The sequence below is a fragment of the Coturnix japonica genome, chromosome Z, assembly GCF_001577835.2.
Source record: "Coturnix japonica isolate 7356 chromosome Z, Coturnix japonica 2.1, whole genome shotgun sequence".
NCBI classification, from domain to species: Eukaryota; Metazoa; Chordata; class Aves; order Galliformes; family Phasianidae; genus Coturnix; species Coturnix japonica.
Genome location: NC_029547.1, coordinates 3,172,114 through 3,196,368, shown reverse-complemented (window position 1 = coordinate 3,196,368; position 24,255 = coordinate 3,172,114). Strand labels below are relative to the sequence as shown.

General features: G+C 33.9%; 1 protein-coding gene across 3 annotated transcripts in view; it reads right to left on the bottom strand.

Annotated features, from left to right (window-relative positions):
* The window catches only part of RIT2 (Ras like without CAAX 2), a 163,072-nt gene that overhangs the window by 62,115 nt on the left and 76,702 nt on the right, over positions 1-24,255 (bottom strand). For all 3 annotated transcript variants that reach the window (XM_032441362.1, XM_032441363.1, XM_032441364.1), the window contains one exon: positions 20,479-20,670. In XM_032441362.1, coding sequence (XP_032297253.1) covers positions 20,479-20,670 — 192 coding nt within the window. The remainder of the gene's footprint in view (positions 1-20,478; positions 20,671-24,255) is intronic.

Here is a 24,255-nt window from a genome sequence, read left to right as displayed (position 1 = left end):
CAGTCTCCCTAATTTATCTCTGTCTATTATGGACATTCTTGATTAAGCTTCTATTATTCTCTGTTTCTACAAATGCTTTGCTTTGTTTAAACAGACCACATACAACAAAAATACAAAAAAATAAAAAAAAAAAAAACTGACTGGGATGAATACTGCATTTTCTACCTACACACTCTAACCAATGGTCTGCTGTAAATTTCACCTTCTTTGGAAGTTTATATGGATATATCTTAGCTTTTAAAATAGTTCAGATATAGAAGAATTCAGTTGTCACAAACTAAAATGATTTAACATCTGATGTAGTCCATTTTTCTTTTACCAGCATAAAGAAAACAGTATACTAATATATGGTTTATTCTAGCATTCCTTTTAGTAAGTTTCTCTTCTAGATTGATGGTGTAACTGCATCAATGGACAAGGGAAGAGACACCGACAAAATTTGTCTGAAGTTCAGTATGGTCTTTAACACAATACCCCACAACATCCTTCTGTCCAAACTGCAAAGACGTGACTTTGATGGGTGGACTGTTCAGTGGATGAAGAACTGGCTGCAAGATTGAATCCAGAGTGTGGTAGTCAATGGCTCAGTGCCTGGATGGAGATCAGCAATGAGTGTTGTCCATCATGAGTCAGTGCTGGAACCAATACTCTTTAATATCTTCATCAGTGACACCAATAGTGGAGTCAAGTGCATCCTCAGCAAGTTTGCTGATGACAACAAGCAATTTGGTCAATACCAATACCAGAGGTATGTAATGCCATCTGGAGAGACCTGAATAAATTCTTGCATCTGGTTGTAGGCAACCTTCACTACTAATGCAAGCTAGGACATGAAACAACTGGACACAAACCTGTCAAAAAAGACCTGGGGGTACTGATGGATAGGAATCTGGACGTGGACTTGCATCCCAGAAGGCCAACTGTATCTTGGGCTGAATTAAAAGAGGAGTGGCCAGCAGGGAGTGGGAGGTGATTGTTCTCCTCTACTCAGGTCTTGTGAGGCCCCATTTATAGTACTGTGTCCATGCCCCCAGTATGAGAAAGATGTGGAACTCTTAAAATGGGCACAGAGGTGGGCTAAATAAGGTCTGGAGCACCTCTCATATTAGAAAAGGTTGAGGAAATGGGATTTGGTTTAGCTTGGAGAAGAGAAGGCTCCTGGTAGACCTCACTGAGGCCTTGGAAGGCCATATTTGAAGAGTATATGAACAGGAGGGGGGATGACTATTTACACGGGTGGACAATGTTAGGACAACGGAGAACAGTTTTAAACTAAGGCAGGGGAGGTTTAGGCTGGATATTAGGAGGAAGTTTTTCACACAGTGGTTGGTGATGCACTGGAACAGGTTGCCCAAGAAGGTTGTGGATGCCTCATCCCTGAAGGCATTCAAGGATTGGCTGGATGTGGCTCTGGGCAAGCTGGTCTGATGGTTAGCAGTCATTCACATAACTTAGTTCATGTAACTTAGAGAGGATGGATGAACAAAAAAAATAAAAAATCCTTCTAAGTTTTTGTTTGTTTGTTTGTTTGTTTGTTTAAGTTCCAGAAAAAAAAGAAAAAAATAAATAAAAATCCACCTATCACTCTCACTGTCACAAATGGAACAGGACTGTGGTTACTTCTCATATGAGAACAGTAATTTTGTCCCCAGTAATCCCACTTAAGTCATTGATTATTGCTCTTATTTACTACGTTAGAGTGAGTCTGAAATACCATGAATGAATTCACGTCTCTGTGTCTCTAGGTACAGAATTACATTAGAAAATAACATAGGCATCCAGTCTTGAAAAGTGTTCTTTCTACAAGCTCTCCTGAGAGATTCAGCTAACCTCACTCAGGTACTGAGGGGCTGCTTCTTGTTGACTATCTCGAGTTGTCCTTTCTAGAATCCTCATCATCTACCCCAGCATTACAGAGCAGACAGCCTGTCCTGCTCCACAGTGATGGATACCAGATTGAAGTAATTGACGTTAATAGTGATCTTTCATTTTTATTTTTATTTTTAATATTTCATCCTTCAGTGAAACTATCGTTGTTGTTACAAAAAGAAATAATAAAATAAAATAAAATAAAATAAAATAAAATAAAATAAAATAAAATAAAATAAAATAAAATAAAATAATCCTCATCATTACAGAAGTTTGACTAGTGGGAATTGGCTAGTGATCTCCATATAGAAGCTTCTCAAAGAGTCATGAACCCATGAGCCTGGTAGGACTGTGTGTCCCTTAGTCTCAGCAATAGAGACATGCATGTCTGCTTCTGTTTCTGCTTCTGCTTATCAGTCATTTAATGGGGAAATAAACAAGCAGCAGAACCAGAAACTCATGAGTGATTCAAACTGTTAAGCATCATGAATTGCAAATTATGATGAGCTTGTATTCTTTGCAACAGCCTTAGAGCAAAATGAACAGTGCACTAAAATAAACTGTGTTCTTAGCTGCATAGAGATTTATTTGTCTCTATAAAGAGAATAAAGAGATTAATTCAAGGAAAACTTGTTCAATGATAAATCACAATAAAAAAGAGGGATAAATTTGCTGAAAGTTCCACTGTTGATAAAAAAATGCTCAAGAACATTAAAGTTATGTAGGAAACAAATTTACATACTCAGTCAAAGCAACAATTAAACTACAAAGACAAGCTCTATCAGCTTCTACAGAGGGTGGGAAATGGTTCTCTTCAGAATAGTCAATTTAGTGATCATTTCTCTGGGGCAAAATGTCCACTTAGTCATACAGATTTGGTTACTAAATATACACAATTCTTAGAGTACACAGTGCTTTTACATATCAGACCCTCTCTCCACAGCAAATTTCCCCCAGGATACACTTGTAAACTGTACTCTTATTTAATTATGTGCTATTTAAATTCATATGATATTTTATTGCCAATGATTGTTCTATTAAAAAAAATAATAATAAAAAAATTATAAGCTGGTAATCAAACTAAGTTTTGTTATACTTTGCAGCCCAAGTACCCAGGGCCTCAATGTCAAGTGTAGGGTGCTAACAGCTATATATGTAAATCAGATGTTCCCATCTAAACAGCAGTATGAATGAGGCTTCCTACCAACTCCTTTTGGCATAAAAAAGTGATGAACCAGGTATCTGACTTTTAGGCCTCCTTTCAAGCATGTGATATTCTTTTCAGGTAGATGGACTATGCAAAATGTATAAAAGAATGAACCAGTTGTGCAGGTTTTATAATTATCAGGAAGTAGCAATCATTTTTAGGTGTATACACGTGCCATGGAAAGACAGTTGAGTAGAACAGATGATTATCTGATTGGATAAAACAAGTATTTCTCCTCTTGAACAACAAAGGAGTGGGTGACCAGATTAGATGTACAAAACCAAAATGAAGCTAATTCAGGTTGATAAGATTAAGAAAATCCTACACTGTAAGATTTTACCTCTGATGTTGATTATAGTGGTGGTGGTGTACTAATGTAATAAACTCTAAGTCTTCTGCCAGTTTTCACTGGTGGGAAATTGCCTGAACTTCCTGAACTGAAAATTATGTTGCATTGAAGCATCTTTTAAAGAAATATGTTTCCATTCAAGATTGATATATAACATTATAAATATTATATATATATTATACATATTTTGTCAAGTTTTTGTGTTATTACATACATGACATACAAATGTTCTAAACCTTATAACATAAAACTTAAAATAAATAAATAAATGCAGGGATTTTGCATCATTGCTTCCTAGAATCTAGCAAGATTTATTATCTCAGTGAGCAAGAACTGTTTTGTTGTTGTTGTTGTTGTTTTGGTTGGTTTACTGTTTTTTTGTTTTGGTTTGGTTTTTGTTGGTTTTTTTTTGTTTTTTTTTTTTTTTTTTTGAGGCTTGTAGTGTTTTAATGAAAAAGAAATGTCCATCCTGTTTCTGAAAACACAATTACAATTCATTTATACAAAAGGAGTACAGCCCACGTAATTTTGTCTTCAACCAGTTATCTCTGTACTATTAGCTTCAGAATAATTAGAATACAACCAGTCTTAGTGTTATAATTACTTGCAGCTGAGTTCTCACATTGACCTGGTATTGCACACCACTATGGCTCATTACACTTGTTTTGTTAATGCAGTGTACAAAAATTATGTTAACATTCTTTCTAGCTACAGCACAATCTTCTGGTTCATTCACACACAAAATAGCCTCCATTAAAGGTGAAATAATAATAATAAAGAATCACAATAAAACTTTAAATGCTTTGTTAGCCTCTGCTTTCCAAGAATAACAACAATTTATATAATTGTTCGGATAATTTTCACTACATATCCCTAACCGTTTTTTTTTGTAGAAAATTATATTTATATATGCTTCTTCAGTATTCAACAGTACTTTATTGTATGACAGCAGAAATTGACATAAAATTAGTTCATAAAAACAGTGATGCTAACATATTAGTAGTTTGTCCTCAATGTATTGCTATAATGGTAATTGAAAGTGCATTAATCTTTCTTATTAAAGTCTATTTATATATTCCTAATTATCATTAAAATGTTATTTTGTCTTCAGCACAACAAATTAATCTTCTTTCCATTAAAAAGAAATCATATGATTCTTTTTTTTAGCCTTTGCCTGTTAATGATGTGATTGTGAAGCAAACACAAAAGAAAGCTCAGCAAAAAAAAAAAAAGAAATAAAAACAAAACTGAAAGGAAGAACTTGAGGCTTGTTAATAGAAATTACAGGCAAGGTTTACCAGTTTTCACATTAATGAGCTATTGTTGCTTTTTTAAGTGTACCTTTTAAACTGAATTAGACACAATTATTTCCTGAATCTCAATAATATATATTAGCATGCAGATCAAAAACCCTAGGTCTGTGGCTTCATTGTGGAAAAAGACACACTATTCACACTACTAAGTAAAACAATATTTAGAAAGAAGCTAATCAGCAAACTTCCAATTAAGCATTAGAATGAACATGTTTTAGTTATTACTGATATCTTTTGATAATTTCCAGATTATCATGTAGGCATGAAGTAAAAAGCCAAAATCCAGAAAACACACCTGGAAAGTTTTGTCTAACCAAGAGTAATAATACTTATTGCTTGTAGGAAACATTTTTGTAGAGTTGTAGAGTTGCAAGAATGGCACATCTACAGTTGTTGGGTTTTTTGTGTGTGTGTGTGTTTTTGTTTGTTTGTTTTTGTTTGCTTGTTGTTTTTAACTTCCTTGTACGTCTCAGTTCTTCCAGAATATATGTAACTTGGAAACAAAGACTACTAAGTGTTAATATGTCACAGGATCCAAAATACTGGCTTGTATCAGAAGTAGTGTGACCAGCTGGAACAGCCAGCATCCCTCTATACTCAGCTCTGGCGATGCTATACCTCAAGTAATGTGTTTAGTTTTGGGCATCTCTCTATAAAAATGACATTTAGGCCCTGGAGCATGCCCAGAGAAGAGCAATGAAGCTGGTGATGGGGCTGGAATACAAGCCTTATGAGGAGTGACTGAGGGACACGGTTTAGTGGGAAATCCTGGTGATAGGTGAGTGGTTGAATTGCATGATGTTAGAGGTCTTTTCCAACCTTGGCAATTCTATGATTCAACATTAGTACATTCAAAGGAAACCAATTCAGTCCTGGAAATATCCAGAGGAAAGGGAAATACTGCAGAACAGTTTTCAAACAGAACTTGATCCACCTACAGATGCTACAAAAACACTTCATGAAAGAGCATCTCATCGAAGAGTCCACAGACATAGAAACAACAGTCAATTCACACCTTGTTAAAATGCAAGCCTACTAGACTAGATTTAATTTTTAGGCCCAAATCATGTATTTGAATACAGCCTTAAGTTCAAGAAAAGCTAAAACAAAAAATAGGGAGATATGGAATATTATAGTAAATGAACAGCACATTTTGTGAATATCTCCAGTTATTTAGTATGACTAACAACTTCAGGAGTTAGTATTGGATTACAATAAAGAAATAGTGGCAGCAATATATACCTGGAGATTACCTAACAAAAAGTATACATGATGGTAAATATTAGGAAACAAAGAAATAGGTAGTCAGAAGAGAATGGGAATATCAAATTTGTCTAGAATATCAATGTTTCTTCAGAAAAGGCAGTCTGAATTTAATAATTCAACATTTCCATTGTGATTAAGTGATTGAGCGCAGGTACACTTCTTCTAAACCATCAAACGCAGTAGTATCATTTGAGAGATGGTAAATATCTACATTATTTACTTATTTATCTATCTATCTATCTATCTATCTATCTATCTATCTATCTATCTATCTATCTATCTATCTATCTATCTATCTATCTATTTATTTTTCCTGCACCTATGTAAGTCAAAAGTGCAGCTCAAAAGACAGTAAAACATTTCAAGCTTTTAATTTTTCAGCCAAATGGATCCCAACTATGCAATATGATTCTGAAAATTCAGTTCCTCTAACTTCTGCTAGTTTTGTTTTTTATTCTTCAACTGATGACTGAAGAGGCATTATTGTTTTCCACTTGTGAGTTGCTTAGTGTCCATCTTTAATCTCCCCCCCCCCCCCCCTTTTTTTTTTTTTTTTTTCTTTTTTTTTTTTTTAAATTCCCAAATCAGTGAAACTCTAACAGCCCTTCCTACTCACATACTGTTTTCCCCACATAGCCATAACTATCTCAGTTCTGTGCCGTTCTTTTAATGTTTCCCTGTATTAGACCTTGGACTGATTTTTTTGCCTTCGCTATCTTAAACAATTGGGGTCACACAGATCTTTTGCCTTCTGTTTGAGTAGTCTTAATTATTTATATTCTGTCATTCAGGTTTATGACTATGCAATAAAAGGGAGGTTTAATGGTCCAGTAGTCCAGGATGGGAAATCATCCAGCTAGTGAAGCATTGAAGACATCAAATTAGTAGCACTGCTGATCTGTTTTTTCCCCAGCTTGACATCTGCTTGCAAACATCATAGCCAAAATTGTTTTGAAAGGCAGTGTCAGCCTTAGGCTTTGGAACTTGCCTCCTCAGATGCATCAGTGAATCTCTCTACCCCTTACTACTTGTTATTTTCTGCTGTGAAATGACAAAAAATATATAATCATACACCAGGGGGACAACATTATCTGGTGTTTTGATCTCATGATTAGAAGTCAGCATTTGTGGGCTCCTTCTCTTACACCATCCTGATTCTCTTGTGACTTCTGCCTTATGTGCGTACTTAACATGCATATTAAATTAGAGAACACAACTACACACTTAAAAAAGGTTTCTCGTAACCTTTTTCCAAGTCAAATTGAGCACGTGATTATTTTATTTTTCTTTAGAGAAATGAAACTAGCAAATATAAGCAGTATGAAAAATTGACCTGAAATTACAGAGAAAACAAAATTATTTAAATAAATATATAAATAAATGGTTACGTTCTTGTAATGAAAGGCTATTTTTCTGGAATGCCTTGTAGCACAGACCGTAAAACATTTATCAAGTGTTTTCTTTAAGCTAACATTTACTTGGAAAATGTAGTACATCAGAATATAGAAAAAAAATAAACATAATTTAAAAAAAAAAAAAAGATAAGCAAACAAGAAAAAATTCTACTGAAAATTAAGTGCCTAACATCTTTAGCAATAATGATAATTATTGCAATGATTAAATAATAATATATGTTCATTATATGAGTTCAGTTATTATAGTTATTATTCTATATTAACACTGTGAATACTGTTTTCTCTTAATGTGTAATACATGTTAATGTAAATGTTAATCGAAATGAATGTTTTCATGAAACCTTTGTGTATTTTGTGTATGTTCTGTTGAATCTAAATTTGCTTAACCAGATTTCGATTTAATCCTTCCCAATTCTTGCATTATTAGGAAAAGGAAACAATATTTCTTTATTTATAATGTCTGAATGCTTTTCATTCCATGTCAAAATTTTCCCAATTTTCAGATTGACACACCACAATTTACTTCATATTATTTATTTTATTTTATGTAGCTAAATATACAAGTTGTTCAGCAAACCTGCTCTACTTGCCTAATTTCTTTTTATGCTTTCAAATTCTTTTGCATGTCTTCTGAGAGAAAGAGATGTGGAAAAGGGGACACTACCACTTTCGTAGTATTTAAGCAATGCTTAAATACATCTCAGAATCACAGAATTGAAGGGGTTGGAAGGGGCCTCAAAAGACAACTGTGTTCAATGACCTGATGAAGCAGGTACCCTATAACTGGTTGTACAGTTAAGCGTCCAGCTGGATCTTTATCATTTCCATAGAGGGAGACTCCACAAGCTCTCTGGACAATCTGATCCAGTGCTCTGTCACCCTTTCTGTAAAGAATTTCTTCCTCGTATTAGTCCTTCCTATGTTCAAGTGTTATGTCATTTTTCTTTATCGCATTGCTAAACACCACCAAGAACATCTTGGCCTCATTCATTTTCCTCCCATCTCCCTTTCGATATTCATAAACATTAACCAGATAACCCCTCAATCACCTTTTTCCCAGGCTGAACAAACCTGAGTTACTCAATCTTTCCTCATACAGATGTTCCAGACCCTGTAGTATCTTTGTGGCCCCTCACTTCTAAGAAATCCCTGTCTTTTTTGGAACTTGGGAGCTCAGAGCTGGACACAGTATTCTAGATGTGGCCTGTTCTGACATGTTCTACTCTGTTTTTTATCTCTTTATTTATAATCTGTCCTGCTTTTTTGACTTTCATGCAGCATTCAGCTGACATAATTCACTCAACAGTAATACTAAAATTACTTTTTTTTTTTTTTTTTTTTTTTTTTTTCCCAGCAGACACTTGGTTTCCATGTCTTTCTCTTCACCCTTTTCCATTTTTCAGCACAATGTTTCTTATATCTTCTGGCTTGTAGTGCATTGAGAATTAATCCTACATCTTACTGCAATTTTTACTACACAAGATAGATAAATAAATAAATAAATACTATTTCACCTTATTATCCAGTTGCTAAGGGGCATATTTAACTGAGAAGTATCTGTATGGAGGTACAATAACAATCTGTCTCTTTTTGTTCAATCCTTCCTACTTTATTTTCTTTTTGACACTTTCTAATATGTTTATGCCTTTCTTTAATTTTTGTTATTCATGTAAAATTCTTGGAAAAATTTAGGAAAATAAATGAACTGGATTTGCTTTCCTATGTGTTAATTTAATCAAATGGCTCTAAAAAATTGTGAAATCCATCAGTATTTTTCCTGTTAATAAACAAACAACAACAATATCAAACATGTTCATGTACTTGATATTTTTATTCATTCTTAGAGTAGATAACTAAGTGCTCAGCAAAAGTCAGATTTACTGGTTTGTAGCTCCCTGGCCTGTTCTGAAACTATCATCTTATGTTTCCCCATTGCCAACATCATTTTAAGTTAATAGTTCAGCAATTTTATACCTGAATTCTTTTAGAACTCTTGGGTGAGTACCATCTGTTCCTATTTTTTTTAATTTTTTTTTTTAATTTTTATTTTTAAATGCACCTATTATCAGCTAGTTCTAAAACCTCTCATTTCTGGGATTTTCACTACACTTTCCATGTCGTCAATTTGAATAGCCAGCAAGAGGTACCCTCAAATCTGAAGTCTTAATTCAAACTTTTAGGAAGGTTACCTTCAGACTACAGATATTCTATAACCATCACTCTTATTCCAGTATAAATAATTAATTATAATTAATGACATAATCACATTTTTCAGTTTCAGGACCCTATATTTCTATCATTCCAAGACACTTCATCATTCTCAATCTTTTCAGTGATTGTTCAGAATACAAATGTCACAAAATCCCTTTATTTTGGCATATTATTCATCATGATAAAACCACAGATATAGAGGCAGAACGCTACTGACTCTTTTCATAGTTCAGAAAGATTTCCATGAGAATCAGAAACAAACAAACAAACAAAAAAAAGGATAAAATTGAAACTGATACTCCAATTGGTATAGAAAAAGGAAGATGATCTAAATTATCAGTCAAAATAAACCATGCCTTGAAGAAGAAGAAATCTTACAATATTTTAATGTATAATTTTTTTAGGACCTCCATTTAAATAGCCTGCTAGCCTAATTAGTAATAGCTTAGTAGTAAAATTTTCTTGAAAATATTTATTAATTTTCAGTATAAATATCAGAATTTTCATACAATTTCATGCATTTCTTTTTTTTAGACAATTCAATATTATGAAGCACTCTGGTTTTACTTTCTGGAGAAAAATAAACAGTTTGACCCTGTTTTGCTTTAGTAAATTGTACCTCAGGAGGAATATAGGCTTTACATTTACATAGTTAAAAAACATGCTAATAACAAAAATAATGATAATTTCCACACTACTGCATATGTTCAATGTAATTTTAATCATCAAGTATGAGGGGAGGATTAAAAAGAAAAGGAAACAAACAAACAAAAGCAAACACTTAAAACTATTCTATGGTGTTCTGCATGATAATTTTAATGATAATTTTAATGATAATTTTAATGATAATTTTAATGAAATATCTTCTCTTTTTCTTGTGGACATTTGAATTGTGCTCCATTAAAAATAATAATAATAATAAAAGAATAATAATAATAATAAATCTTTCATTATGACTATTCCATATTGAAAATGTCAGGGAATCAGGACAAATATAAAACTATTTTTAGGTTCGGTGGTTTCAAAATTAGTGGCAGAGGTGTTTTTGTTTGTTTGTTTGTTTGTTTTGTAATTTACAGGAAGTAAATGATGTTGAGACTGAGATAGCCTTCCTGTCTTCAGTAAAGTGATGCAGAGAGAGGTTTCTCAAGCATGTTCTGAAAAACTCTGTTTTACATGGAGCACTAGCATAAATGGAAATTCTGTTCTTACTGCCTCTATCTTCACCTCAGTTACTGAAAATGACAGGGAAAAGTTTCAGAACATAAAACACTCTAACCATGGCTTCATACTCACTTCCACAGATTTTAAAAAGCAAATTACAACTAGAAATACAACAATCCTTGTATTCCTAGTAAGTTATACAGACACTGTTCATCAAGGAATTATCCTCACACACGATCTTCTGGCACTGCTTCCTTTAGAATTAAGTGCAAAAGATTGAAACATATGATTTTCAGAAAAGGAAAGCAGTAATTAGCTATGTGTGCTCTCTCCAACTTTCACTTCCTCCTCCTCACAGACTTGTATTTACCAAACGAAGTGTAAAACTCCAGAAAGAGGAATAAAATCATATGCAGCAGTGAAATATTTAGCACAGTAATTTAAGAACGTGGTAACATTAAATACTTTTAAAATCTTATATATATACCATATATTCAGAAGATTAACAAATATTTTCTTTGCAACCGTAACCAGGTCTAAAATCCTGCCTGATGTGTTGTTGTTGTTTTTGTTTGATTGCATTTTTGTTTTTTGTTTTATTTTCCCCCATTTAAGTTTCACCAATTACAAAGTGTAGCAGACTCATCTGTGATCTCTAAAATTCTCCCGCTTCTATTTTGTTCCACTTTGCAGATGTTATATATTTTCATGTTCTTTCTTCATTCTGGGCTTGGAAGCTTCATAACCCTCAAAAGAATTAATGGCATAACCTGTCTTCCTTTAGCCAAAAGAAATCAGCAGTGAAATCACAAATATTAGATCAAATGGGTGTGAAAATGGGATTAAAATGGAAAGAGATTTCACCAGAAACATGACACTTTTCACTGCTTGGTCTGTAGTTTCTGTGGGCTAAAACTAAATATCTCTGGGGTATCAGCTCTTTGACATATCCCATAAATGCAGAATAAATAAGTGTATAGATGACACTAAATTGGGAGGAGCTGTTGACTCCTTTAAGGGTACAGAAGACTTGAGAGATCTTGATGAATTAGAGGGCTGGGCAATCCCCAGTCATATGAATTTTAACAAGAACAAATTCCACATTCTCAGCCTGAGGTGAAGTAACCTTGGTTATAAGTACAGACTGGAGGACAAGAAGGTGGGGAGCAGCCCAATGGAAATGACTCTGAGGGCTATGATTGATAGCAAGTTGGATATGACTTAGAAGTGTGTCCAGTTAGCCCAAAAGGCCAACTGTAACTCAGGACGCATCAGACTTAGCACTTCCTGATGGACAAGGGAAAGGACTGTCCTGTTTAGTTGTTTACTGTGCAGCCCCACTTTGAGCACTGGGTGCATCTTTGGGTACCATAATCTAAAAAAACAGATGTCTAAGGATGGCTATAAAGATGCTGATGGGTCTAAGCAGCAAAACATATGAGGAGGAATTGAAGTCACTAAGTTTGTTCAGCCTAGAGAAGAAAAGACTGAAGGAGTACCCTCAAGCTGCCTACTGCTCCTCATAGTGAGCTCACAGGACTTGAGGGAACAGCATGGAGCTGTGCCAGGAGAAGATCAAGTGGGTGTTAAGAAAAGATTCTGCTCCAGAGAGTGGTGGGCATGGAACAGATTTAGAGGTCCAGTGGACCCATTCCCAGGCTGCTGGAGTTCAAGGAGTGTTTGAATAAGGCTGTCAGAAAGACTGTTTGAATTTTAGGTGGTCTTGTGTGAAGAGAGGAGTTACATTTGATGAGTCTTGTCTATCCTATTCAACATGGGATAATCTATAAAAACATGACTGTAAAACAAAACAAAACAACAACAATAACAAAAAGCAACCAACCAACCAAACAAGTGAATAAAACAAAACAAGCTCATCTCATTAATTCCTTGGGGTTAAAAATTGAAGGAAGTGTCATCTTGTAGAACTGAGTCTTAGAAAGAAACACAATTTTTTAAAATTTCTTTATTTTTTTTTTAGCAGTAATGAAGGAGAATTTTAAATGTATCACAACTAAAAGAAAAATCAGTGGTTTGTGTTAGAGTGCAGTATTAAAATGTGTAGGTGCACACAAAACCCAAATGAAAGAAAGAAAAAAAAAAAAAGGGTTACAGGAGGTGGTAAAAATCTATTTGAAAAAAACTGTTCAGGACTGGAAGGTTTTTGGCTGAATCAAGTCCATATTGATTAATTCCATAAAAACAGCATATCATCCCTTCCCTCTATACTCAATTAGTGTGTTCGGCCATGAGCCCCACACTACAAGAAAAACATCAAGGCCTGGAGCCTGTTATGGAGCCTGTTAGGAAAGTGGCAATGATGTTGGTGAGGGGCCTGGACCAAAAGTTGCAACTGAGGGACCTGAGATTGTTCAGTCTGAAGAAAAGGAGGCTCAGGGGTGATCTTATCACTCTCTATAACTACCTGAAAGGAGATTGTGGTGAGGTGGTCCTCAGCGTCTTCTCCCACATATCTTGCAGTATGTCTAGATTTATACTGGGGGAGATTCAGGGTTGGATGTAGGAAATACTTCTCAAAAAGAGTGGTCAGGCACTGGAGTGAGCTGCCAAGGCAGGTGGTGAAAACACCCAAGTGTTCAAGAAGCATTTATGTGTTGTATTGAGGGACACGTTTTAGTGGGAAATACTGGGGATTATTGGATGGCTGAATTGGATGATTGTAGAGGTCTTTTCCAACCTTGGCAATTCTATGATTCTATGATTCCCTTACATCCAGATTAAGTTTGAAGTCCTGTTTGATAATAATATCTAATTAATATTGCTAATGACTGTAAAACAGAAACTTGAATTTTAAGACTTAACATCTTGAGTTACAACTATAGTAATATGCCATCAAAAGTAGCACTGTTGTAAAGGGATCAAATGTTTACGGAATAGATATAGGACAGAGATTGGTTCCACTTTATAATTACTTTCTTTATAAGTGTATATGAAACAAGCAAATAAACAAGCAAAACAAACAAACAAACAAACAAACAAAATCAAAAAAACAGTAAGACAAAAATACAAGAAAATCTTAAATAATAATAATAAAAAAATAATTAAATTGATTACTACATCATGCTTTTATTAGCTGTGACAACATAATTATTGGTAAATAAATTTTGGCAAATTTTCTTCAAATAATTTGATCTACTACTGCAAAAACACACAAGAAACTATCCTTGCTATGAAAAAAATCACATTTTTATATGAGAAATGCACTCAGTTATGATTGCCTCCTATATTAATCTGTTACTTTGCCAAGGGAATTTCATTTTTACAAAGTTGCTCATTACTGTCTCAATTTCAGAATAGCATCTTTGCTCAAGTGCAAATTAACTTGAAGAACATGCATTAGTTTCACTCTAATTAAGCATATGCTTATATAGCTTCTTGAAATGGAATTTTAGTAAATAATATATGAGTTAGACTGAAACCTTGATTTTGCTCATGTAAAAATAGCATCACGTACATGAAAAAGATGCCTTCCCATTGGATGCCAATCTCTTACTTGTATACATGCCCCTGTGGAGAAAATGAGAGCATGAATCTTGAGAGATGGGAGGTCACATTGCTTCAGGCATGAACAGTGGAGAGGCAAAACTGTGCTCCAATTAGAATTGCTTGATGCGTTATGTTCATGACTCTTTCCTGTCTGTACCAAGAATAAGATCACACCCAGCTTATTCATGGTGAGCAAGAGGTATATTATTCATGGACAAGGCAATGCAGAAAATAAACTGAAAAAATAATAAAACACAGTTTTGTGTTTTGTTGTCAATCACTTTCTCCTTGGACCAAATCAAGAATTGGAGTGATGACTACTCACAGTTCTTTCCTTATCCCTTTCCCTGTTGCTAAAAAAAGAACTATGGAAGTCACTGAGTGATGACTGTCTTCCTAACAAATCTTGTCTCCAGCACTGAAATCTGCACAAGCTTACACCTAAACGGTTTTGGACATGCTCTCTCATTTATTAGATATATTAGCTTCAATTCCAGTCATATTGTATTGTATCGTATTATCTCACATTCTGTTTTTATACTTAGTACATCAATTTTTTATTTATTTTTTTCTCTTATCTCACTGTCACTATTTTGTTTTTAGCCCCATCTCCCTACTTTTCCCTTTTCCCCCTTCCCCTTAATTACAAGGCATGGGTCCCTGGATCTCCCACTGCCCCATTTAGTCACAGAACTGGACCAAACAAGGCCACAAACTTTTGTCACTTATAATGAGATCAGAGCTCACTCCGATCTTTAGAAGGTCTCACAGCCTTTAGAATGATTTTTAATTACATTTTATTCATGCAGAAACCAAAGGCAAGTTCAATATACTTTAAGACTCTGTTCTTTAGTTTGCAGTAATGATCAAAACAAAGAAAGAATAAAGTTAGAATCTTAACAGAAGTGACAATTGAAAGCAATTTTCTAAGGCTTCATCTCACTCAAATATTGCAGTAAGAATTCAGGAAAAGTAGTTGTCCACATTTCCTACTATAGTCAATGGAAAGAAAGGCACAGATTAATCTAATTATATGATATATTCAAATTTCATGATAGTTCCTGTATTTCTTCATGGATTTTATGGAAGATCTATCCAAGTCTATCTAACAGTTTTAACATGGCTAAAGTCATGCATACCACTTTAATAAATAGAAATTATTTAATCTTTAATTTTGCAGTTCAAAAGCTGAGAAGAAGCATTGAAAATTTCCACATTTTGTGCAGTGCACCAGTTGAATAAGTGAAAAACAAGAATGTTTATCAGACAGACCATTCCATCTAAATATCATTAAGAATAAATGGAACTATTTATGGCACAGGGAATTTGCAAATTTACACTTTATTTTAATCTTAAAACAAAAAAACTTCATTATGTTGTTACTAAAAAATTTTGAATACTGAATGCCTATTATGAAAAAGAAGACACTGAGTAAACAGTATTTCATTGCTATGAACTGGAGAATGAAAACAGAAGAAAATAGAATGTAGTATTACACAAGCATTTCCAGTGTCTCAACCAGTACGTAAATCCAGTCAATAGTTGAAATATACTGAATGGTTATTCATTTAAAATAAATAAATAAATGAATAATAAGGAAAAAAAAAATAAATCTAGAAGTTGATGTTCACAGCATTTGATGACCAGTCAGTTCCTCTTGAATAATTTCCAGAGAAAAATCTCATCTATGTGAAAATGTTTGGCAGGCAGCTGCTTCGGGTCATGACAACATATGAATCCTGACTTGAGAATTACATTAAGGAATAATAAAAACTTAGAAAAAAGATAAAATGATTTATATGCAAGCAATAAGTACTTGTAATTAATACGTATACATTGTAGAACACTGTTTCATGTTGAAGACAGATTTTGTATTGATTTTGTATTTCTTACTTCAGGAGAGATGCTTTAGGAGAAGGAGAAAAAAGGAAATGCTTTCAAAAGTCTTGCTTCTGCTTGCATTTGTGCTTGAACCCAATAAAATGGCATGTGTGTGGAAGAGTAAACAAGTGCATAATTCTTGTCAGGACCAAGACTGCACTCGCAAAACTAACAACTGGATGACAGGTTTCCCAGAGAGGCCAAGATCTGAAAGAAGTGTGAGCTGACCTCATAACCTTAGACTCAAGGGCCATCAACATGTTATCTATGGTCTTCAGTGAGCCCACAGTTTATTCCTCTGAGGTTAAAAAAAAAAAAAAAAAAGTATAGAAAAGACTTTTCCGTGAAGGCTATGCCACTTCCACATAGGTAGAGATCCCAAAACGGTTCTCACGTCCTCTTTAAAAGTTTGAAAATCTTGCTAGAAAATATTTTTTCAGCTCAAATCCAGCCCATGGTTCAAAAGATCTCATAGGCATGTATTTTTGTTGTTGTTTTTTGTCTGTTTTTATTTTTGTTTGTTTTTCTCCCCACAAAACTGACAGATGTAATATATTGCAGAGGGCAGCAGGCAGAGCCATCTGCACAGTGTTTTTGGACAATTTCATAGCAATACAATCTTTCTAAAATTTTGTGTTATAAAATATATATATTTTTTTAAACCTGAAATTTAGATGTAGTACACCATCAATTCAAACATAATCAGTTGATTATAGTATTTTTTTATGGTCAATGTGTTTTAATTTGTATGCATTTAACCATTATGTAGTTTTGAACCTCGTTATGAGTCATCTGGAATAAAATTAGAAAGCATAGCTGAAGTGGAAATGTCCATTGTGTCTTGCATCAGAGGGTCCTAAATGCTTCAAAAATAATGACAGTAAAATGCATATACAGCTTCTATTTATGAATTTAATGAAATGAAACTGGTATCTAGTCAGATAGTTAAAAATTTACTTTTTGTATCAAACATCTATTACACTATGTATTATACAATATAATACTTAAAAATTCTTTGAGCAATGGCTAAATGTCAAGAGATGAGCACTGATGAACCCCTTAAAAAATCATGTGCATTTTTTCTCTCAGTGGATCAAAGACAGAAATTCAAGATTCAATTCTAAATTCAAGACAGAATAATATCAGAAACTACAACTACAAAATGAATGGTGAAAGGGAATACAGGATGGATAAAGCCTTACCACCAGATAGGATATCTATTATGAGAGTATGCTGGGACTGGAGCACCTCTCCTGTGAGAAGAAGCTGAGAGAACTAGAACTGCTCAGCCTAGAGAAGAGGAGATTTAGAGAAATCTAAGTCTAAATGCATGTATAGAAATGTATGCCTCTAAAGACCTGCAGGGAGGGTGCAACAGGGATGCAGATTTTCAGTGGTTCCATGTGTCAAAACAAGAGGCAGTAGGCACAGACTTCATAGAACTAAAGGTTCTATCTGCATATCAGGAAACACTTTCATTTACCGGTCACTGAACACTGACTCAAGTCGCCCAAAGAGGTGCTGGGTCTCCACCATGGAGATCATTCATGGTTGTCCTGAGGCCTAGGTGCCTTGCTCTGGGTGGCTGTGCTTGGATTGGACCAGATGGACTCAGAGGTCCCTTCCAATCTCAATGGTTTTGTCATTCTGTGAGTATGCTTTATATATATATATTTTTTTTCCCACAAGTTTTCTAATGTTCCCTCACACTGTTTATGGCAAAAGAGTTTATTCTTTAGAATGACATAATTGAAACTTATTTTATGAAGATGTACAGACAGAATCATTTCTTAAGACATTAAAAATGACAGGTATGCTTTAAGACAACGATGATTTCACCAAAGCTTAGATAAAATAAAAATACTTAAAAATTGGTTTGATTTCAGTAGTGTTCCTCCTAATATAAAATTTTAGTTTCAGATTACATTTATTCTTATGCTGTTGATAGACTGGAAGCAAGATGCATGCATCATTAAGTACAGTATGCGGGGCTTTTCATTTCAAGCATCTTTGTCTGGTTGAGCTTCTACAGCCTGATTATTGTGGAAATGTCATTAAATGGAAATGATGTCAGGGAATGTTGATCTTAATGTTATGTTTTCAAATACAATGAATAATATTACAGTAGCTTTAATGATTCTCATAGTAGAAAAATGTTATCAAGCAAAACAACATTAGCTCTTGTGCTCTGGTCAAAATCCGGACTGGGTAATTGCATTTGGATATTTACAATTTCTCAATAGCTCAAATTGATTACACTTTTGCACCTCATTCTTTCATCACTGATGTGTTAATGCCATACTTTGTCAACTCGTTGTATGCCAGATAGCTGGCTACCTCTGTTGAGCACCCAAGCCATACTAAATGAATCTTGACTGCAGTATGCATCCCTGAAAAGATTCCTCTCATTCTACCTTCTTAAGTTATTTAGTTATTGCTTAAAGCAGAAGGTAAGAATAGATACAGCTTATTTCAATGTTAGTTAAATGTACAGCACAAACTCAAGTTTGAGTTGTGAAATAATGAGCTGCTGAAGTCTGTTAACATATATTTAAAAAAAATCAGACATATATCTTCATATACATTGATAGTAATTAAATATAAATGCTCAGTAAAACAAGGTAAAGAAATTTCACAAAACAAAACTGGAAAAGAGTTTTTGTATCACTTAGTAAATAGTAAATTCTTAGTAAACAGTAAATTCTTGAAAACCTTATTTATATGTAAATCAATTATGTATTATTTTTATTATAACCAGGTTCAGTTTCTTCTTTTCCCAATAGAATGAAATCACAGTATCACACAGTATCACAGTCTTGTGCAGGTTGGAAGGGACCTTAGAGATCATCGAGTCCAACCTCCAGGGATTCGAGCCTCCTGTGTAGCAGAGCGGCACTTCTACCACTTGCGCCACAGGGGGGATTCGAACCTGGGCCTCTGGTGTTGCAAAGCGGCGTTCCTACCACTGCACCACGGAGGCACACATCCATATCCCTTCTCCAGCCGGTACAAGAAGTACTTCAGGATCTGTACATATTTTGCTTCATGTTGCATATTACATTGTTTTTTGTTAGTTAGTTTGTTTGTTTGTTTTTTCCCCCTGCAGCCTCAAGATGAGTTCTAAACTGCAAATGGACTGTCATTATTAAGGTTTCCTCATAGTCTGATTTAGGGAGGAAGTCCATCTCTTAACATATGTTAAGCATTAAGCATATTTCATTGGATTTCAGAATTAATTTTGGGTTTAGTACTGCTTTGAATTTTCTTTAGGTAAGAGAGAAAAGAGAATAAGGGGAAAAATTACAAGTGGATAAAACAGGATCATGAGTGCACAGATACTATTGGACTGAAAAAATATCATTTTATTGAATCGATATGTGTGTTTGCACAGAATCCAGTCATTGAAAAGCAACTGCAGCATGCATGAAGAGCCTTTTAAGATATTCACATTGGAAATCTTAATTTTTTCGTCTTTCAAAGTTTCTGCTTACAACTAAAGATAACTTTTGTTCTATACCAGGTTACAACCAAGTAACTTTTAACATAATCTCTCTCCAGCTCACGATCTGAACTTGCAGACATCAATACTAATGGTACATAGGAAGATGAGAGGAAGCAAAGGAAATAAAGTGAGCTAAGTTTATTTTGCATTCTGAGAATGCAATGGTCAATGCCCTCAAAGCAAACGGAATTTACTATGTTATGGGTTATGATAGCTGTATGTAAACTAAAATGAATTCGTGTCTTACATGTCCCAGTCTCATCTGAAAACTCTGATAACATAGACAGTGGCATTTCAGGCGCAGACACAATAACATGAATTTAGCTATTTTAATTTGATTTTTTGATTCAGCCTGTTTAGGAACAACCCATCGCTTTTAAGAAAACAATTTGGACTTAAAGGTAGGTAGCTTCCAAAGAAAACCTCTCCCCAGCCCCTCTCCCCAGATCTCCAGTGAATCTATTTTCAAATTAGACATATATATAGACATACATACATATATATATACATATATATAGACATATATATATAGAGAGAGAGACATATAACTTCCGAAGAAAATTGAAGGATTATTTTGTAATGAAAAGTGAGGAATATTTGGTGATTGGCCAAGGATGCTTTAAGATCTATAACCTTTACATTAAATGTACAATTAACTACTTAATTTGTTACCAATCCTAGTATGTAGATCTTTGATTATGCCTTGTTCTCTGCTCAGTAGTACTGCAGTACTGCACAACATCTGCTACACAAATCCCTGAAGTATCCAAGGTAAATCAAATCAAGTTCCTTACCTGTCTAAACTCTTCAAGATCCGTTTTGTTCCCCACCAGCACCAAGGGGATGTCATAGGTGTGCCGAACACAATAAATGAGTTCCTTAAACTCAGCAGCTTCTTGAAAAGATTGACGGTCTGTGATGGAATAGCAGATAATGAAACCTTCTCCACCTCGCATGTATTGGTCCCTCATGGCTGTGAATTCTGCCTATGAAATTGGAAGAACATGCTCAATGTTTTGGCAGACCAAATAGTTCAATATTTAGATAACAGACTTGCTGAAAACTTCTTCCTTCCACCCAGTAATTTCATATTGTTTACTGCTCTACAATAATTAGTGAAAGTTGGATCATCACCCCAGATAATGAACCAACAAGATTTTCCTGGGACTCTTTATTTTATTATTTTATTATTTTATTATTTTATTATTTTATTTTATTTTATTTTATTTTATTTTATTTTATTTTATTTTATTTTATTTTATTTTATTTTATTTCCCTTTTCATCTTACTGGAGCTTTCTCTTCCAAGAATATCAAACTATTATGCCAGTGCCTGCTTATAGAAAACACTCTTCTGTGTATTTCTAGAACTTTCTGCAGCATGCCAGGTGCACATAGATGACTAGCAATTCAATGCATGCTAACAGGTGTGAAAAAAGAGTTATATTACTATCTAGAGATGGAGATAGTTACAAACTCTTTATTATGCACTCAATTCAAAAGCTCAGTAATATCAAAAACACATTCCTTGACTCCCTTCAGCTTTGGAACAGTGCCTAATAAAACAGGAATATAATCTGCAAAAAGTTCTCTTTCAAGTGCTCCCCAGGAAGCTAGGGTAACGGGTTAATACAATTAAATCAAAATGAATAATTTTAAATGAAGAAAAAATTGTCCCAGTTTTCTTTTCCCGCATTTTCCTATATTTTTAAAATGTATTTATTGTTATAGTAATATAAATATATATATCTATTAATGCATATGTAACAAATGCCACACAATAGAAAAATCGAGATTTTCTTCTTGGATGCTAGCTTCAGACACTGTAGCTCAAGAATATGCTTGAAAGGTGGTTTCTTTTTAAAGTTTGTTTGTCCTTCTTGATCACAGCCCAGAATAATCCAATACCATGGCAACAGTCAGCCAGGATCAAAATCCTCCTGAACAAAATAATCTTTCCAGAGATATTAAGATGCAGGAAGGTTTGTTAAAGCAAAGCATGCACATATCAACACTGGGCCAATGCTATGAGAAGCAAGATGCAATATCAACTCCTGTTGTTTTTTTGTTTTTTTGTTTTTTATTCTGTTGAGAATTTAGGCTAGGATTTCAAAAATAGTTTAGGTTGAGTATATATCCTCAGTGTTTGCTGGAAATTGAAGGAAAGTAGGTTCCTTATGCTCTTTTAAAAGTCTGAGTCTTAAATCTCTCTCAGTAGTCACTCATGTTGATTGATAACACTTACTGTGAATAGACTTTTGTGTTGACCATTATCATTTATTCATGATGTGTCTCTTACCCAAGGGCATTCTTATATATCACTGAAAATATTTCATCTTCTAGAGGAAGAAGTTCATAGACTAAGTTCCAAAACAGCAGACTAATAGGAAGTTTAAGGGTAAGATTCTACTCTGAGCTTTTCTCAGAATTTCAAAATGTCTGAAATATCAACACTTGCATCCCAGGAGAGTTTGTTAATCTTCAAGTTCTAACATAGAGCATATTAGACCATGTTCTACCCCACCATCTTGAGACTGGATACAGGTAGCAGTAGGAAGAAACATAGGATCAATCAGATTTTGTTTTTAGGGGGTAAGGCAGTGAAAGAATATTTTATTTGATTTTCAACTATTCAAGAATGGGTTTCAGATACCCTGCTACACCCTGATCTTGGAGGTAGCAACCATGCCAGAGTGGTTCAAACTAGAAGATCTTTAAAGTCCCTCTCAGCCTAAGCTGCTCTATGATTCTGTGTAAATATGTCAGTTCAATTTTTAGTTCAAGAGAGATTTCAAATCTTACTTTTATTAAAATTCAAGTTTGTCTAGTTTTTTATAGATATAGTGATAGACACAAAGGCTTTACATACATTTCAGTGATTTTGGTTTTATGTTTCACCTAGTCGTACTACAAAACTAACAACAGATTAACTCTGCAACTGGCTCACAAATATATCTTTAATTGCTTTCTGCTACAAAAATGGCTTTGTAAAAAATATTAAAGATTTAGATACTTTTTTTTTTTTTTACCCAGTAGGAGAAAAATATAATTCCTAGTCAGTAAATATCAAGTTGAAGAGAGAGAGAGAAAAAACAAAAAACAAAAACAAACAAACAAAAAAAAACAAAATAAAAAACCCACCAAACAACAACAAAAAAACCATCAAAAAAAAGAAAAAAATCAACAAAAACCAACAGAATCAATTCTGAGAGCTAAAGTGAAGATTTGTCATGCTTATAGCACGTTGCAGATTGATGTCAGTCTATAGTATTCTCTTGTGTATTATGACTAAGAAAAATGTGATAAGAAATATTTTTAAACAAAATCACTTTCTTGCTTGAAAAAGATGCTGTACTTAACAAAAAGAACCAAGTTCAGAAGAAATAATACAATAAATAAAATCTAAAACATTAATGAAAGCAGAATAAGTTTTCTCTTTTTCTATTGTAATTGCATGAAGAAAACAACAAAAAACAAAAACAACTACAACAAAATCATCATACTAATCATCATAAGATCTGATAAGTCTATATGTTGAAGAAGGTTAGGAATACATTCTGTCATTCTTATAGATGTGCCTTTTATCAGATACTGGGCATCTAGGGAGATTTTTCAAGCATGGTAGTATGGACTCTCAGTGACACAAAGCATCCCACTCAGCATGCTCAGAGGCAACTTATTCTGATGTATCACATGACATACACCCAGCTAGACTGATTTATACTTTATTGATTTCCTTCTGTTATGGGTTGTATTTATATCTCTTTCTCAAACTTTTCTGTGAGTCATATGAGCACACTAGTAAAGACAGGGATACAGAAAGTCCCAGGTGAGTTGTGTCTTTTTCTGCTCTTCATAAGTAGGTCACTAACTCTTTTCAGAAGCAGCACCAAACTTTATTTTTTCATCTTCCTTAAGTTGGTAGTATACTTGTAGAAACTCCTTCCTACATGTTTCTGTGTTTTCCTTTCATATCTCAGAAGTTTCATCTCCACCAACACTTTGGGCTTCCTGACATGCTAAAAAAAACAGCCTTCCATATCAATCCTTGGGAGGCTGTACATGATTCCACATCTCACATACTTTCTTCAGGCAAGCTGAATTTCTATTTTTTTTATGATCACAGAATCACAGAATGATTTTTTTATTTTTTATTTTTTTAATGATGATGATGATTATTATTATTTTAAATAGAACTTAGGAGTACAACCTAGTAAAAAAAAAAAAAAAAAAAAAAAAAAAAGAAGGAACAGCAATAAAAAATCTTCTGGTTTCTCTCTTCTATACTGACTTCTATTCTTTTATCCTACTTTCCAGAATGATAAACAGAAAGGTTTTACATAAAGAGCAAATAATTAGATGTTAAATTTATACATTTTTCATGCAAATATAAATAGATTTATTTATTTATTTATTTATTTATTTATTTCATTACAGCTTGGAATTCTTTCTAAATGAGATCAGTACAGTAACATCTACAGAGAAGGAAACTGGGACTTCAAGCAACAAAGTTGGCTACTCTCAGAGATTTTTATGAAGGATTAGTAAATGTCTGGCTATTAAGCCTAGTTG